Source organism: Hyperolius riggenbachi, chromosome 2 (assembly GCF_040937935.1).
Source record: "Hyperolius riggenbachi isolate aHypRig1 chromosome 2, aHypRig1.pri, whole genome shotgun sequence".
Classification (NCBI taxonomy): Eukaryota; Metazoa; Chordata; class Amphibia; order Anura; family Hyperoliidae; genus Hyperolius; species Hyperolius riggenbachi.
Window position 1 is genome coordinate 274,498,030 of NC_090647.1, and position 17,972 is coordinate 274,516,001.

The 17,972-nt window shown below is 41.4% G+C and overlaps 1 protein-coding gene across 2 annotated transcripts in view; it reads right to left on the bottom strand.

Moving 5' to 3' along the window:
* Window positions 1-17,972, bottom strand: part of ULK2 (unc-51 like autophagy activating kinase 2) — a 158,995-nt gene that overhangs the window by 13,794 nt on the left and 127,229 nt on the right. The window contains exons 15-21 of one of the 2 annotated variants that reach the window (XM_068268720.1): window positions 15,956-16,093; window positions 12,716-12,864; window positions 10,498-10,581; window positions 9,061-9,344; window positions 6,223-6,416; window positions 3,631-3,740; window positions 2,397-2,537 (exon numbers count right to left, since the gene is read on the bottom strand). In XM_068268720.1, coding sequence (XP_068124821.1) covers window positions 2,397-2,537; window positions 3,631-3,740; window positions 6,223-6,416; window positions 9,061-9,344; window positions 10,498-10,581; window positions 12,716-12,864; window positions 15,956-16,093 — 1,100 coding nt within the window. The remainder of the gene's footprint in view (window positions 1-2,396; window positions 2,538-3,630; window positions 3,741-6,222; window positions 6,417-9,060; window positions 9,345-10,497; window positions 10,582-12,715; window positions 12,865-15,955; window positions 16,094-17,972) is intronic. The other variant, XM_068268721.1, reaches the window with a different exon arrangement.

Here is a 17,972-nt window from a genome sequence, read left to right on the forward strand (position 1 = left end):
GTATGATTTTCTGGTGCCTGCTGCCCACTGTATGATTTTCTGGTGAACGCTGCCCACTGTACGATTTTCTGGTGAACGCTGCCCACATTGCGATTTTCTGGTGAAATGCTGCCCACTTTACGATTATTTTATGGTAAAATGCTGCCCACTTTACGATTATTTTATGGTGAAATGCTGCCCACTTTGCGATTATTTTATGGTGAAATGCTGCCCACTTTACGATTATTTTATGGTGAATTGCTGCCCACTTTACAATTAGTTTATGGTGAAATGCTGCCCACTTTACGATTAGTTTATGGTGAAATGCTGCCCACTTTACGATTAGTTTATGGTGAAATGCTGCCCACTTTACGATTAGTTTATGGTGAAATGCTGCCCACTTTACGATTAGTTTATGGTGAAATGCTGCCCACTTTACGATTAGTTTATGGTGAAATGTTGCCCACTTTACGATTATTTTATGGTGAAATGTTGCCCACTTTACGATTATTTTATGGTGAATTGCTGCCCACTTTACGATTATTTTATGGTGAAATGCTGCCCACTTTACGATTATTTTATGGTAAAATGCTGCCCACTTTACGATTATTTTATGGTAAAATGCTGCCCACTTTACGATTATTTTATGGTGAAATGCTGCCCACTTTGCGATTAGTTTATGGTGAAATGCTGCCCACTTTACGATTAGTTTATGGTGAAATGCTGCCCACTTTACGATTAGTTTATGGTGAAATGCTGCCCACTTTACGATTAGTTTATGGTGAAATGCTGCCCACTTTACGATTAGTTTATGGTGAAATGCTGCCCACTTTACGATTAGTTTATGGTGAAATGTTGCCCACTTTACGATTAGTTTATGGTGAAATGCTGCCCACTTTACGATTAGTTTATGGTGAAATGTTGCCCACTTTACGATTATTTTATGGTGAAATGTTGCCCACTTTACGATTATTTTATGGTGAATTGCTGCCCACTTTACGATTATTTTATGGTGAAATGCTGCCCACTTTACGATTATTTTATGGTGAAATGCTGCCCACTTTACGATTATTTTATGGTGAAATGTTGCCCACTTTACGATTAGTTTATGGTGAAATGCTGCCCACTTTACGATTATTTTATGGTGAATTGCTGCCCACTTTACGATTAATTTCTGGTGCATTACGATTATTGTTTGGTGAAACGCTGCCCCATTACAATTATTTTATAGTGAAACGCTGCCCCATTTACAATTATTTGGTACCTATGGGGGGGGGGGGGGGGGCATCCAAATTTTCGCAGGGGGCCCAGTGATTTCTAGTTATGCCCCTGCTGGTGTTGTTTAAAATGAAATAAATATGTCGGCCTCCATATGCCTCTTAGTTCAGGTGTATATTAAGTTGTAATGCTAATACATTGAAAGGAGATAACTGGAAAGACAAACAGGTAAATCAGGCAAGTTTGTTAGAGCATCAACATTCTGTTGGTGCTAAACTTTGAAGGATGCCAATTTATTTTTATAAGTACACAGCTACAAATATTCTTACTGAACATGCCATCAATGAAATGACAGAGTTCTCCTTCAGAGTACATGGACAGCTTTCTACTCCATTGCATAAGGAATATAAAGTATATTTGAAATATAAAATGTGCCCCTGAATTACAATTGCATGCTCTTATCAGGGTTCCGAAATCCCAGGTTTCTTGTATTCTCTTCACCTGCATTTTCTACCATAAGCATAACGATTTATCACAAGCACAGCAGCTGAGAGCTCAAGAAAGTGGTTTGGACAAAACAGTACTGAGACGTGCATTGCTCTGACCTTATCTTTCCTAAATTACATTCATACAAGCAATTCAAGCATCAGGAGTGGAAGACAATTCTAAAAACTATTTAACAGTGCTCTACTTCAGTGACTAAAGATAAGCGTTAAGCCTCTTTCACATGAGAGGCTGAACTGCATGCTTGTTGGGCAGTACAGCCTCCTGGCCATGAGCGCCTTTTGTGAGCAACTTCATGTAGCCAAATGGCAGCATCTGTAACCCCACGTCACCATTTTGCATGCCGTGGTGTTACCCGGTGGCAAAATAAAACACGGCATGTCGCTTCTGAGCGCAGCCACCCAGATGTGTCTCCATAGGGGATTGCCTCTCCACTGCACCTGCAGAGTGTGGGACAAGCGCCTGACCAATGCACAGGAGCAGCTGACTTCCTGTGTGAAAGAGGCCTTCATCAGTTTTCTGTCAATACAGCCACTCAGGTCTTAACCTTTTCTCTGCCTTGGGAAATCTGAGAAAGGGGGGGGGGGGGGGGGGGAATTAGTAAAGCAAAGTATACAGATCAGGATGTATTCTGCTTAGAATTAATTTAAAGCACAGTTATCCTTTAAAGGATAAATAAGTATCAGAGGACTTGCCTGAAGTGGTCCTCTTCCTCATCATCACATGGGAGCAAGTAGGAGGGGTAGCACTGTTAGGGGGAGATCCAACAGTAAACATCACTGCTCTGGAACCCACACAGGGGACGGTGAGGACACTTCCTGTACCACCTGGAGGAACTTAAATTTGGAAAATAATAGTTTTTACTTGTTAAAGAACCACTTTTGTAAATACGTTTTAAGATAAATATCTACATAAGAAATAATTTTTTTTTTGTCCATCTTTGGTTTAATGGTGCAATTGACTACTTTTTCCTTCCTACTCTGGATGTTTGATTAGAACTAGAACAGTTAAGAAAGCAAAGTGGACATTTGTGAACTCTGTTGTAAACATGAAGTGGCAACTGGAAGTAATGGACCCCATTCACTGCTGTGGCTTGACTTAAAATGTCCCTCGGTGCAGGACCATAACAGCTTTTCTCCTTTTTCTTTCATTCTCTCAGGCCTGGTGCACACCAAAAAACGCTAGCAGATCCGCAAAATGCTAGCAGATTTTGAAACGCTTTTTCTTATTTTTCTGCAGCATTTCAGCTAGCGTTTTGCGGTTTTGTGTAGCGGTTTTGGTATAGTAGATTTCATGTATTGTTACAGTAAAGCTGTTACTGAACAGCTACTGTAACAAAAAACTCCTGGCAAACCGCTCTGAAGTGCCGTTTTTCAGAGCGGTTTGCGGTTTTCCTATACTTAACATTGAGGCAGAAACGCATCCGCAATCCAAAATCTGCAGCAGCCCGGGAGTATGCGTTTCTGCAAAACGCCTCCCGCTCTGGTGTGCACCAGCCCAGTGAAATACATTACCCTAGCGGATCCGCACCCGCAAGCAGATCGCAAACCGCAGCGGAAACGCTCCGGTGTGCACTAGGCCTCAGAGTATAAACAGCATTGGTGCCGTTACATATATTGAACATGGCAAATGGTTTGTAAAAGAGGTTTTATGTAATTTTATATACCTTTACAAAGTATATCATTTCCTCAACAAACCTACTGTACACCATGTTAGTAAGATAATTAATGGCTGTGTTGCTCTGTATTTACTGTACTGTATCTTTGTTGAAAAATGTGAAGACATTTTTACTGTAAAAAAAAAAACAAACAAACAAAAAAAACAAACCTGGAAGTATATCAAACATGTATGAAGCAAATATGGCTGCTTCCATGCACATTGACTGTATAATTAAAGTATGAAAAGGTATGTCTACAGAAAGAGCAATACCTGTATCCATTGGACGCTCAGAATTCAGGCTATCTGTGCTGCCCTGGTAATGTTGCCCTCCCAAAGTAGCTCTGCTGGTCTGGTCTGAGAGCTTTCCAGCACTCACAGATCTGTAAGAGACAATCATAATGTATTCAAATACCATGGAGCAAATGCCTCAAAATGGGATGATGGCAGAACAACCAAAGCACTGTTTAAAAAAACAAAAACACTGTCTTTTGACTTCATTGCCCTGTTCCTTTAGATAGGGGGTCACACTTGCCATAAATAGTGTGCGTTTTCCGCACAAGGCAATGGTAGTGCAGTGGGAGCAATGTTCATTTTCCTGCAACAACAAAAAAAAAACAGTCAGCTGACTGCCAGCAGTGAAGATTTGTCCATTTCAGTGTTTCTGCAGACAAGTGTGACCCCTGCCTAAGTGGTTCAACAAGATTTGCAGACACCAGGTTAGAAGAGGACTGCATCATTCCTCATACCCCATCTATCTTTGTAAACTCTTATAAGAGCATTACTTTCTATAATAACAATACATGGTACTGCACATGCAGACAGTGACATGTCTGCAAAAATGTTGTCAAGTAAAAAATATATAATGATGGATAAGTGCTTAATTTTAAACACGCTTATGTAGAAATATACACACACTTTAATATATCTTTTGCATTTTTAATAGGATTGTATAGAATGCTCTGGTTCCTAAAATTTTACAGCAGTCTCTGCACACAAGATTATCAATAACCATACTACTTCATACTTCTTACTATGTACAGCGCCACGGAATAGGTTGGCGCTTTATAAATCAATAATAATACTACATAGCAACTTACTAGGGCTGCACATGATCACGGTCTATGCAAAAATGAGAACGCCTGACAGCACAAGTAGTACTGTCCATAGGCATATTATCTGAAGAGTTTCTTGTATGGAAGTGCTACAGTAAATACTGTTTTAAGTGCATGCTCTTTTATTGCCAAGGGCAGACACTAAATGTGCAGTGTCATAAGTCCTTGTGCTTCTCTGTGCTAAAAGTTCCACTAACTGTATGTACAATACTGAATGGGCCAACTGATGGAAAAAATCATTGTCAGAATGTCACCTGGATACATTCAATTACTTCCTCACACATCCACTAGATGGCAGCAAATGTCTCCTAAAAAGGAATCCTCCTAATCCATAAGCGAATATTTTAGGCAAGGGACGGCTTACTTCAATAGACATTGAAGGAACCAGTCTGTACTTTGTAAACAACTAATCACAATACTCTCAGAGGCCCATTTATGAAGGTGGGATGAAGGTAGTATTTGTGAAGGTAGGATCTCATTGCAGTGAAAGGGCCTAGTATGGAATCCTCTGCATGCAAACCATTTTGGAAGCAAACATCCAGCATTAGTGCAACTAAAGTGTGAATTTAGTGCAAGTTGTTTTTATCGTTACTAGAGGTTCCTGCTTGATCAGAGTGAGTGAGTGCAGATGGTTAAAGGTTTATTTATGAAGATGGCAATCATGCAGATTGCCATAAACGTCCACCTATTCCTGTAAAATAATGACACTTCATATCACCCTATTTATAAAAAATGGTGGTCACTTTACAGCTTCATCATCATCAGCTCATCACATCATAAATTACCAAACAGTGCTCAAAAATTTCATTTAGGTGCACTACACAGACAGCAGTGGTAACACTGGTGCTTTTTCAATCACCTTGCTGCCCTTTTCCCCCCAAAGATCATCACTTTAAGAAGTAGCAGTATGCAGTCACCATAAGTCTACGGCCTGCATATTACCACATTTCCTAGTAAGAAGTAACAGTTGCTGTTGGCAATTTGTTACTCCATTTGAGTGAATAGAGGTGCAATTTAGGTGAATTACAGTACTAACATCTGTAAAGAAAATATTACTGCCGGAACAGTTTAAGTTGTGTTGGAAAAACAGTCAGTTGGAATATGGCTATCAAAATGTCCAATCCTCACCACCCATTTCTATAGAGAGGTTACATATGTGAAATACCAACATGAAGCTTAGGAAAAGGATTTCTGCTACGATGCAGACACAGGACTGTGGTGCCAGTTCACACCATGCTTGCCAAGGTGCAATGCAGTTAACATTCCCTCATGCAAAATACTGCTGCAGTGTCATACAATAATCCACAGTTATTTACATGGAGTTGAAATACACCACACAGCAATCACTGTCCTACAGAGCAAACTAGTTCTAAATGAACTCTGAAATCTAATAACCATTTTAAAATAGGTCTTCATTGTAAATAGTACTGTGCAAGCATACAAAAGTAAAAGTCTCTACAGCTGACATACTCTTTTAAATGCAAAGTACAAAGGCCCCCATAAATTCATAAGCTTCCATTTGAAAATATTACAGAAGCACAATTAAAACATGAACTGAATTAAAACCTGTATTGGGAAATGACAGAAAATAACAGTCTATGTTTTATACATTTTTCTGTCACAGGATTTTTAACAACAAGACCATCTGTAAAGTATGTGTGCCAGTTATGCCACCAATAGTGGTATATTGCATGATGGGTAATCCTATCATTTCCAGCAGAATTTAAATACATTAATCATGGAAACATACCTTCCAAAAGTAGTTTTGCCATGTTCTTCTGCACTTGATTTCTCGCTCACATGAGGACAATGGTAAGGAGAGAAGTCTCTAGGATCAGGCAAGTCTTTGACCTGTGCAGAACAATCCGCAGCTACTGGACGATGAGCTAGAGCAAGCAGATTGGATGATGCCTGTGTTTTAGGGATCTTGAATGGAGCAGTTGCCTGAAAAAAGCAATACCATTAAGTGTGTAAGCTGTTCTGTGGATTTCTATATAGTGCATTGCCATCTGGGTATAGCCACAGATGGACATGTTGGCAGTAGGCCAGAGCTGTACAACTGTTTTTTTTTTCACCTCTGTTATAAGTGGTAAAATATACAGAGCTAAACAGCATCACATCACTTACAGTTCACCAGTGCGGTTGTCAATTTTAAAGGGAAGATTAAGTGACATTTGACATGATGAGATTGACGTGTATGTACAGTGCCAATCATACAAATACGGTAAATATGCGGTGTTGCTTTTCTTCTTCCTCTGCCTGAAAGCTATGCAACTGATAGTTTATCTCCAGTCGGGACTCAATCGGACTATAGTGTCCCTCACTGATATGGAATTTCCGCCATAAAGGTTCATACACACGTCTGATTTTTCTGACCGTTCAAACCGGTCGTTTGAGCGACAGTTTTGACGTGTGTATGATCGATCGTTAGACTGATAGCAGCAGTTTTGACTGATCCACTTGACCGACCCGTTGGACTAATGCTAGGTACACACTGACATTTTCTGGCCGATTTACTGTCAGATCGATTATTTCCAACATGTTCGATTTGCTTTTCGATCATTAAAGTGAACGGAAATCGATCGGAAAATGCTCGGAAATCGATCGGAAAGCAAATCGAACATGTTGGAAATAATCGATCTCACAGTAAAATCGGCCAGAAAATCTCATAGTGTGTACCCAGCATAACTTTCGTTCAAACAACAGTTAGGTCCGTACATGCGTACAAAGCAAGTCTTTTGATCAGTCATTTGATCTGATCCATTGTTCTATCCAGTCCAATGATAGTCTATGAGATCTGCAGATCATCATACACACGATTTAACTGACATTCATCTGCAGATCAGATCCACCAGGATGGATTTTCAGATCTGCAGATGATTGCTTGATCTGCAGATGAAGGTCAGTTAAATCATGTGTGTATGATGATCTGCAGATCTCATAGACTAGCATTGCAATTTGCAGGAACGGATCTTTGACAGGAACAGATATTTTGCAGATACTGATCTTTTGTGTCTGTACAGCATCTGTGTGTGCAGCATCCTGCAAAGATTTTTTTCTGATGTGGAATTCAGCTCCATAGAAAAGACTGTGTAGAGTATGGCTCTCATACTACATGAAGGGTGGTAAGATTGGTCTGTGATCTTTCATTTTCCAAAGACTATAGTCTGATGTGTGTATGAGCCTTTAGGGTGCATACACACATCAGACAAAATGAAAGATCACAGACCAATTTTACCCCCTTCCATGTAGTATGAGAGCCATACCTACACAGTCTATTCTATTGAGCTGAACTCCCCATTAGATAGAAATCTTTGCAAGATGCTGCACACACAGATGCTGTACACATTCAAAAGGTCAGTATCTGCAAAAGATCTGTTCCTGTAAAAGATCTGTTCCTGCAAAATGCATTCATAGTCTATGATATCTGCAAATCCTCATACACACCCTGTTTGACAGACATTCTTCTGCAGATCAGATCCACCAGGATGGATCTTCAGATCTGCAGATGATTGTCTGATCTGCAGATGAATGTCTGTTAAACAAGGTGTGTATGAGGATCTGCAGATATCATAGCCTATTAATGCATTTTGCAGGAATGGATCTTTTGCAGGAACAGATATTTTGCAGATACTGATCTTTTGAATGTGTACAGCATCTTTGTGTTCAGCATCTTGCAAAGATTTCTATCTGATGGGGAGTTCAGCTCAATAGAGTAGACTGTGTAGGTATGGCTCTCAGACTACCTGGAAGGGGGTAAAATTGGTCTGTGATCTTTCATTTTCCTAAGACTATGGTCTGATGTGTGTATGCACCTGAATTCTCCATTCTCAGCAAGTAATGAACTAGTGTAATTTGAGCCCCCAGCTGTGTGGTGATTCTGCTGAGTTGAGAGCTAATATGTTAACACAGCAGGCCAACAACTTCTGTGCTCCCAAGCAAACCAGGAAGTAACTACACTGCAGCATCTCTGAAGGTACTCTATACTCGGACAAGGAAATGTTTTTCTGTAAAAGTTATTATGGTTTAGCTCATCTTTTAGAGCAGATAGCTTTGTATAGAGAAAAGTGATATTTTAATAATGCAGGGGCTCATGTGTTATCAGTAATAAACTACCATCCTATATAATAAAACCGCAGGTGTCCCTGCGTCATCCTGTCTTTTTTTTTTTTTTTTGCTACTGCGCATGTGTGCAGCATGGACAGCCGTTGGGACAGGAGGATGGGGCCAGGGAGCCGGGCGGATGGGTACATGCCCGGTGGACAGGTGCACGCGCATGCGCACTGAGTGGCAGCGGTTTGAAGAGACCTAGAGCCCGTTTTTAAGAGGGCTTAGGTCATCTAGTCTTAAATGATACTGGATTTTAGCATGAAGGAGTTTTGGAATCCATAGCACTAAGGAAGACTGAGGACCAGGACAGCAGGAATGTTGCCATTATCAGGATTGTAAGGCACAAAAAGTTATTTGGAGACCATTTTCCTCACATTTTCTAGATTTATCTTATCCAAGAAAACAGTGGTGCAAGATATTTGTGCTCAAGCTAAATTGATATAGAAGATTGTATTTTAATACATAAAAGCCAACAAACCTTGGTGGGAGATCCTATGATGGTAGGCAAGGGGGTTTTATACAGCCATTCAGAGCTTCTAGGTGATGACCCCATGTGTTTTGTTGGAGAAGCCCCCAGACTAACAGGCCGGGCAGGTTGCGGTGAATGGCTAAAGCCATGTCCAGCATATGAGGGACACACAGGATCAGAGTGCTGCTTTCGTAGTTTCTGTTTGTTCTGGTAGATGTCAGTGAGAGTTGGAGCACTCTGTAGCCTTGCACCCAACAAGGATTGTGGTGACTGGGACTGTGGTACTGGGGAGCCTGGGAACAGAATATACATAGCACAGCATTAACTTTACTGCCTAAAATCATTTCAAAAATAAATGTAAAGCAAATATAACCAACATCAGCAAGTAAAAATGCAGTTAATCACACTGGCCACGTATAAGTTCACTTTGTTATATACACAGAACTGTCCACCCTTGGTTCCACCTCACTAGTGTTTGTACACTGGTCTAAGTTCATCTGATCCCAGTCACACGTTTGTGTGTGTTACTGCAGGTAAAAGGCCTCCTTAGGATAGCCAGCCCTAATTCACCTTGCGTCATTTCCTAGTTCTTATCAGGTGAAATACACTGAGTTTATTTCATCTTGTCACAACACATTTTTATTCAGAGGCAAATTATAAGTGTGATAAAGGTCAGACGCTATCCTTAACAACGTATTATTTAAACTGTAATGCTGCATGTATCGATTTTTTTTCTAAGAGACAATCAGAAGTATGCACTTTTATCCACTTAAAGGGAGGGTTCAGGGAACTCTTGAAAAAAATAAAAATCCCTATCCACTTACCTGGGGCTTCCTCCAGCCCGTGGCAGGCAGGAGGTGCCCTCGCCGCCGCTCCAGAGGCTTCCGGTCGTCTTCGGTGGCCGACCCGACCTGGCCAGGCCGGCTGCCAGGTCGGGCTCTTCTGCGCTCCATGGCCGGGCTCTTCTGCGTCCCACGCCGGCGCGCTGACGTCATCGGACGTCCTCCGGGCTGTACTGCGCAGGCGCAGAATGCGCCTGCGCAGTACAGCCCGGAGGACGTCCGATGACGTCAGCGCGCCGGCGTGGGACGCAGAAGAGCCCGGCCATGGAGCGCAGAAGAGCCCGACCTGGCAGCCGGCCTGGCCAGGTCGGGTCGGCCACCGAAGACGACCGGAAGCCTCTGGAGCGGCGGCGAGGGCACCTCCTGCCTGCCACGGGCTGGAGGAAGCCCCAGGTAAGTGGATAGGGATTTTTATTTTTTTCAAGAGTTCCCTGAACCTTCCCTTTAATGCATTTTTAGTGTGTCTTTTATGTGTAATGGGCTTACCGTATTATGCAGACACTGCACTGCTGAACTCCTACTGTTGCCTTGGTATCTACTTTGCCATCCAGGTACTAAGCTGTTTATCTTATTTAATAAATGACAGACACAAATGGGAACATACCCCCTGAAGAACTTCGACTCCTGGACTCATGCCCTTGAGGGTAGCCACAACAACAGTGTCCTAGCTGCTCAGGGATGGTTCCAACTGTAGAAAAGCAGAAGTATATTAGATGGCCACATAGCAATCCACGCATTTAAGTATAATTTGTGAGGAGGCATATTTGTCCTGAACAAAACCATTTGTCCATGATACCAGGTAATCTGTCAGCTAGAACAGTTCTATCCTATTTGATATACTGATCAGAAACCAATATATGAAGACCATAAGTCCCATGCATGGTCAACTGTAAGGCGCGTACACATGTCGGATTACTGCAAACGACGGGTCATCAGACCCTCCCGCGGGGCGGCCGTTCTGCCGACAGTTTGCTAGTGTGTACAGTCTGTCGGCAGGCTGATAAGGCTAGTTTTGACAGATCTGCTTGGCTGTACGCACAGGCAAACTGTCGGCAGAACAGATGACCCGTTGTTTGCAGTAATCTGTCGTGTGTACGCGCCTATAGACAGATAGTACAATCAACTGATCTTTCTTAATCTAAAAAGCAATTCACTCACAAGCAAAATCAGATAAAAAAACAAAAACACACGACTGAATTGCTGTCCTAGCTTTTCTCTGCCTGGTACAGTACAGATCTATCCAGATGTCTACCTGCTACTCAATGAAAATGTACCACCAATAGTTCACTTTGGGAAGCTAATATGTATTTGACCTGTGCAAAAGTTTTATTTCATTACCATGCTTTGACAAATGGCATACTGGGAGGCCTCTAATACTATTTGACATTTATATGTGCATGCAACTACATACAATACAGAAGCTGCTGGTTAATTTCTACAGATGCACTATAGAAAGCGTTCTGACCAATTGCATGATGGCCTGGTACAACAGCTGCACGAAGGCTACTAGAGAAGCCCTGCAGCGAGTTGTTAAAACAGCAGAAGCCATTATTGGCACTGAACTACCATCACTGGAACTTTTGTATAATACTCGCAGCTTGAGAAGGGCCAAAAACATTATCAAGGACAACACTCACCCTGGAAATGCCCTGTTTGAGCTCCTTCCATCAGGTAAACGTTTTAGATCAATCCGCACACACACAAACAGACTGAAAGACAGCTTTTTCCCATCCGCCATAAACTTGATAAACTCTGAATCCTCTCTGAAATTAACACTGTGTACAAATTGTTTAAACATCTGTAATACCTGGCATACTTGTATAATTTCTTCTCTTCCTTGTTACTATCACTATGTTCCCTATATGCACTGTGGGGTTGTCATGAAAAGTAATTTCGTTGTGTTACACAATGACAATAAAGTGAATTGAATAAGTTATTTAACATGAGGTGACCCTTCTAGTTTGCTTATTTGCACTGCATTAAAACTGACAGCATTACAGATAATGTGACTTAAAGAAAACCTGAACTGAACATTAAAAGTCAAACTAAACATACACAAGTCATACTTATCTCCTGTGTAGTCTACTCCTCAATCTATTTCTCCTCTCCCGCGTCCTGTTTTTCCACTGTGATCAATGGAATTCTCCGTCCTCCATTTTGAAAATGGCTATTACCCCATAACAGCTTCCTGGTCAGCACACTGTTAAACTGTAACATCGCCCACTTGAGCCATAGGGAAACATGGACACATCAGTTCACTTCTCAGCTGTAACTGACAGCAACTGATATATAACTGACAGCAACTGATATATTTCAGTTCTGACAAAATGTTGTCAGAACTGGAAGGGATCACTGTACGAAGAAAATGGTGAGCTTCTGAGAGGAACTGATGGCAAGGTAACTATGTAATGTTCATTTGAAGTTACCTCATGTGTTTATTTTAAATAATTTTACTCAGTACAGGTTCTCTTTAAGGTGCGTACACACGTCGGACTGACACAAGCTACCCGTCCTCAGACCCGCCCGCGGGGCAGACGTTCTGATGACAGTTTCCATGTGTGTACAGTCAGCCGGCTGATAAGGCTGGTTTTGACTGATCCGCTCGGCGTGTGTACGCACCTTAATCCCTGGGTGTTTATTACCAGGTGAAATTCCTGTGATACACAAAACAATATGAAAGCTCTTGGCAGCAGAGGGCCTATGAACCAGAATAAAAAATGGCTTTCTGTGTTTACAGAATACGTCACAAATGTTGCCAAATGTATATACCTCAACTATTTTGCAACTTTCTATCATTTTCAAATTTGAATGTCAGCACTCACCTAGTGGTGATGGAGAATAAGGCCTTGAAGACCCAGTGGACAAGCGACGGCCAATAGCTTGCACCATGTCGGCAGAGCTGGGAGAACCGGATCCAACTTTTAAGAAACCCATAGGGCTGGTATTTGAGCGTCTTACTGCACCAGATCGGCTGTATGATGGAGGGAAAAAAATTGTAACAAAATGTCACAAAGTTTACATGTAGTTTAAATGCAGACATCAGACCAACAAATGTTGATTCCGGTGATACCTTTAATGACTAACTGTACAGTGAAGAGGTTAGTCATTAAAGGTATCACCGGAATCAACGTTTGTTGGTTTGATGTCTGAGTTTCTGCTCCTCAACTAACACTGGAACACACTTCACTTGCTTCAGCATGTAGTTTAAACAAAGTCATCACTGAAATGGAAAATATGTATTTTCTTTAGATGACACATGGAATACGAGGATGCAAACAAAAACGCCTAAACATAACACTGGTAAGTACATGTGGTTAACAGTGAGAAGAAGCTGCAGCATCTCTGGCAGTGAAGAAGTGGACACCAGTACTCTGCAGCATCTATAAGTTCATACTTTCACATTGCAAAAAACAAGCATTTCTGTAGTAAAATGTTAAATGCCTACATTTTTATACCTGCATCTCTGTTGGATGGGACTATAACGATTTTATATGAAGTAGGACTTTAGGGCTTGTCATGGTAAATAATAAAGAATACTGAATCTCTAATTTGTACTGCTAAAGGCTTGTACACATGTCCAACAAAGTGCACAACCAACTCCATGACATGACTGACCCCACAACAATCCATTTACATGACTGGTATTTTCTGCGCACCAACCAACTGAACAACCAACTGATTTACATGCTGTGTGCACATTCAAAATAAGCACACATTTCTCAAACAACATTGTACAAACGTGGCCAACTGCACAATATATGCCCAACAGTCTTGTGAGTTTATTTTGCCGGGTGGATAGGGCAAATCAGTCGCTCGTCTGGTCGTTTGCCATGTGCACACATGCCTGATTGCCATCCAAACCAAAATCGGATATCAATAAAGTGGCTTTGTTGATGTGTGTAGGAGCCTTAAAGAGGAACCTAAACTGAGAGGGATATGGATGTTTCCTTTCAAACAATACCAGTTGCCTGGCAGTCCTGCTGGTCTCTTTCGCTGCAGTAGTAATTGAATCACAGACCTGAAAAAGCATGCAGCTAATCCAGTCTGACATCAGTCAGAGCACCTGATCTGCATGCTTGTTCAGGGGCTGTGGCTAAAAGTATTATAGACACAGGATCAACAGGAGAGTCAGGCAACGGGTACTATTTTAAAAGGAAAACTCCAAATCCTTCTCAGTTTAGGTTCCCTTTAGGGCGACAGTAGATGCCCTTTGTTTACATCCAGATGCAGCACAGATTCATGTTATCTGTAACCACAGCTGTTTTTTTCTATTTTTTCCTAGCTAAAACAAACTCAGTTCTTTTACAAAATTGCGATTGCTGGCCTGCTCCATTTTTCCTGACTCTGCGCTTCCATACAAAGTAAAAGGAGCAAAGGAAAAACACATAGCAATCAAGCCACTATGCAATTTTCTCACAATATGGCAATTCAAATTATTTCCAAATTGCCAATGCACTGAAATTGTTGTATTGTTGTGGTAGTGGAAAATAGCAAGAAATGCAATTGCATCACAATTTTTTGTGGGTTCACACTTGCAGGGATTACATGCGATTCAATAGGAATGCAAATTGACACGTGTGTGTGTGTGTGTGTGTGTGTGTGTGTGTGTGTGTGTGTGTGTGTGTGCGTGCGTGCGTGCGTGCGTGCGTGCGTGTGTGTGTGTGTGTGTAAATTATCGATATTGCTCATTCAGACCATGAGTGGAAGCAAACAATGAATGGACCTCATCTGCATACATAACCGCACATAAAACATTTAAGCATTTGGTTGCTCTGTTTTGCTTGCAAGATGCTTCTCATCTTCATGAATTTAGCTCAGTGCACTGTATGGCAGACTGGTGTGTGGTGGTATGTATGTGGATTGCGAACCATGTGCTACTCTATTCAGAATCAGAATCACTTTATTTCGCCAAGTACAGCAGAGCTATACTCGGAATTGATTGTGGTACACATGGCATAGACATAGTAAACATGGTATAAGAGGACAGATGTGCAACACATAAAACAAACAATGATACAGGTGAAGAAATGCAGTAGAGATATGGATATGGCCTACACGTGAAACAGTCCCGAGGCAACAGTTAGATATGGGTATGGCCTTCACGTGAAGCAGACCGAGGCAACAGTTCGATATGGATATGGCCTCCACGTGAAACAGACCCGAGGCAACAGTTAGATATGGATATGGCCTTCACGTGAAACAGTCCCGAGGCAACAGTTAGATATAGATATGGCCTTCACATGAAGCAGTCCCGAGGCAACAGTTAGTACAATAGAGCTACTACCGATAGTGGATGGGTAGTGATGATGCAGTGGTGATGATAAAGCCACGAACATGGGCAGTGGGGACCAGGCAGGCAGACGGGCAAGAGCTGGCTGACCGACCCCACCAGGGCAAGCTAGTGGGCGGGCCTTGACGGGGGAAGATTGATATTCATATTGATGGATTAGGGAAAATGCTATTGAAAAATAATGTCTGAGCATGAAATAATGTTTACAAACACATGAATGCTTAAATTAACTGGTGATCTCTCTGGCTAATCTTTTATGTGAAGTTAATGATATTACCCTAATATCAGCTACTGGCATCATTTTCTATGAGATCATTTGACTTCACCGCTGCTGCTAGCTTTGTACTGCTCAATGCAGTACAAAGCTATGAAGCCATACTCAATGGAGATATGAACTGCCTTTCCAAATTAATGTCTGCATAAGGAACAATCAATAGAGAGGACCTTGATTTGTAAGACTTTTTGTTGATTAGATCATCGTATTAAGTAAAAAGTGTTTGTATACCTTAAAAATGTACACTAAAAGTACAGTTATTTTTTAGTGACCTGAAGTTAAACATTTACATGGAAAAGAAAGCAGTTCATTTTAATCAAAATATCCTTATACAGTGAGTCTTCTTGACATTCCACTAAAATTACAAATATAACAGCATGCAGAAAGGAGAAGACAGTTACAGCAAAAAAGGTGCATCACACTATATACACCAATTCTACTATTACTATTTCAGCAGCAAAATAAACAAAACAATTGTACCATATTTTCTATGCATACCTGGGGGAGCCATGAGGATTAGAGGTTGGGCTAGCAGTAGATGAGAGGTTCTGCTCAATGCGCTGGTAGTTGCGTAGCTGGGTTGGTACAGGGATAGGCGCTGTCTCACTGCGTGGCGACACCTGAGGCTGGCTCTGCCTGAAGTTAGAAGACAGAGGGAATACATTTCTAGGTACTGGTCTCCAAGTTATCTGAACCATTTCAACGTCAGGATAAGTAAAATCATAAAGTCAATTGCACTGTCAAATGGTATAAAATGTCAGTGTAACAGCAGCAAATTCAGACTATAGACTACAGTAATTGTTCTGTGTTGTCTTCTCACTTGAGTACAAGCAAAGAATCAGAGCCTTCATGAATTTCTGTGTTAATCAACAAGCTCTGGTCCCTCCTTGTCCGCCTCTTCCACTGGCCGCATTTCAAAACAAAGCAATTCTAGGAAAGTGAGCTGCAGCAAGAACAGGAAGTACAAATAGAGTTCACAGCAGCTGCTCTGTTTACTTGTACAGCATATCGGGTACAGACGCACATTCTGCAACTTTACAACCACAATACAAAGAACTACACAGAGCTAAATCAATCATTACTGAATCTATGGTAACAGCTCATAACTTCTAGGATTACCTAGAAATCTGTTTAGTTCAAATTTTTACATGCTTGTTTTGACAAAAACAAAAACTTATGAGGACTATATGTGTACCAGTTCCGGAGAATGGGTAATAAATGGGCAATCTCGTCTCTGAAAACAAATCTGCACTTTGAATACTGGTTGCCTCTGCTCTACTGCATAGGGTTATTTTCATTTGCTACACATAGTGAAAAAGCAGTTTCCATTTTATATAGGCTCATAGAATTGCTAAGAATGCTTTGTAAAACAGCATGAAAAAGTATAAGGCACAGCGTGGGATAGCTTGTCAAATGCACTCTAGCCTAGCTGTTTCAGGGTCCTAGACACGGTATAACAATAAACCAAGTTTAAATAGTGAACTGCCATACAGCATTTTACCCAGCATTTCTTTAGTTATAAATGTCCTTAGCTGATAAATCCAAAACAGATGCTATGCTAAGAGCAACCAAAAATAGCAAGAGCATATGCGCACATGGCTACTGAAACCAAATCATCTTACTATTTAACCCTATTTGTTTTCAGTTCATGACAAAACCATTATATAGTCTGATCCCATCCACTCTCTTAGCGGTTTGTATTCCCTCACCCTGTTTATGAGAATACTTGCAATGTACAAATGCAGTGGACACTTTCGGAGGGACAGTCCCACTTTGGGAACCCAGTCCCTCTTTCTTCCTCATATGTCCCTCTTTCAGGACTCATGTACTGATCAATGTAAATGGATGTATTTTTTATTGAAAAATGCGTTTGACTGTGACCTTTATTCCCATCCTTTAAACTGATTTATTTCTTAATTTTTTGTGAAATCTTTATGGTATGCGTGACTAGGGGTGTGCCGGGGCATGGTTAGAGGTGTGGCCGCAGTGTGGCTTAAGGTGCGTACACACGCACTACAGAAGCCAACGATGGGTCAGTCGGACCCTCCCGCTGGGCGGACTTTCAGCAGACTGTAGTGCGTGTGTACGCACTGTCGGCGGATCGATAAGGCTGTTCCTGAACGATCCACTGAACGGATCATTCAGGAACAACCTTATCAGTCCGCCGACAGTGCGTACACACGCACTACAGTCTGCTGAAAGTCCGCGCAGCGGGAGGGTCTGACGGACCCGTTGTTGGCTTCTGTAGTGGTGTATACGCACTTTTAAGTGTTCCTCTTCCTTATCTCAAGTTGATAGGCATAACACTACCATTCACAAACAAGGAAAAATGTACCCTTTATTTAGGACACAATAGCTTGATTAAATGGGGATGCTATTTAGAGGCTGAATATGGTCTAAACAATTTTATGTAGTTAAAGAATATGATGTCTTCGCTAAATAAAAAGCCCAAACAGGTTTAAAGCGTACTTGAAGGAAAGAAATAAAAGTTGGATATTTACCTCAGTACATAGTG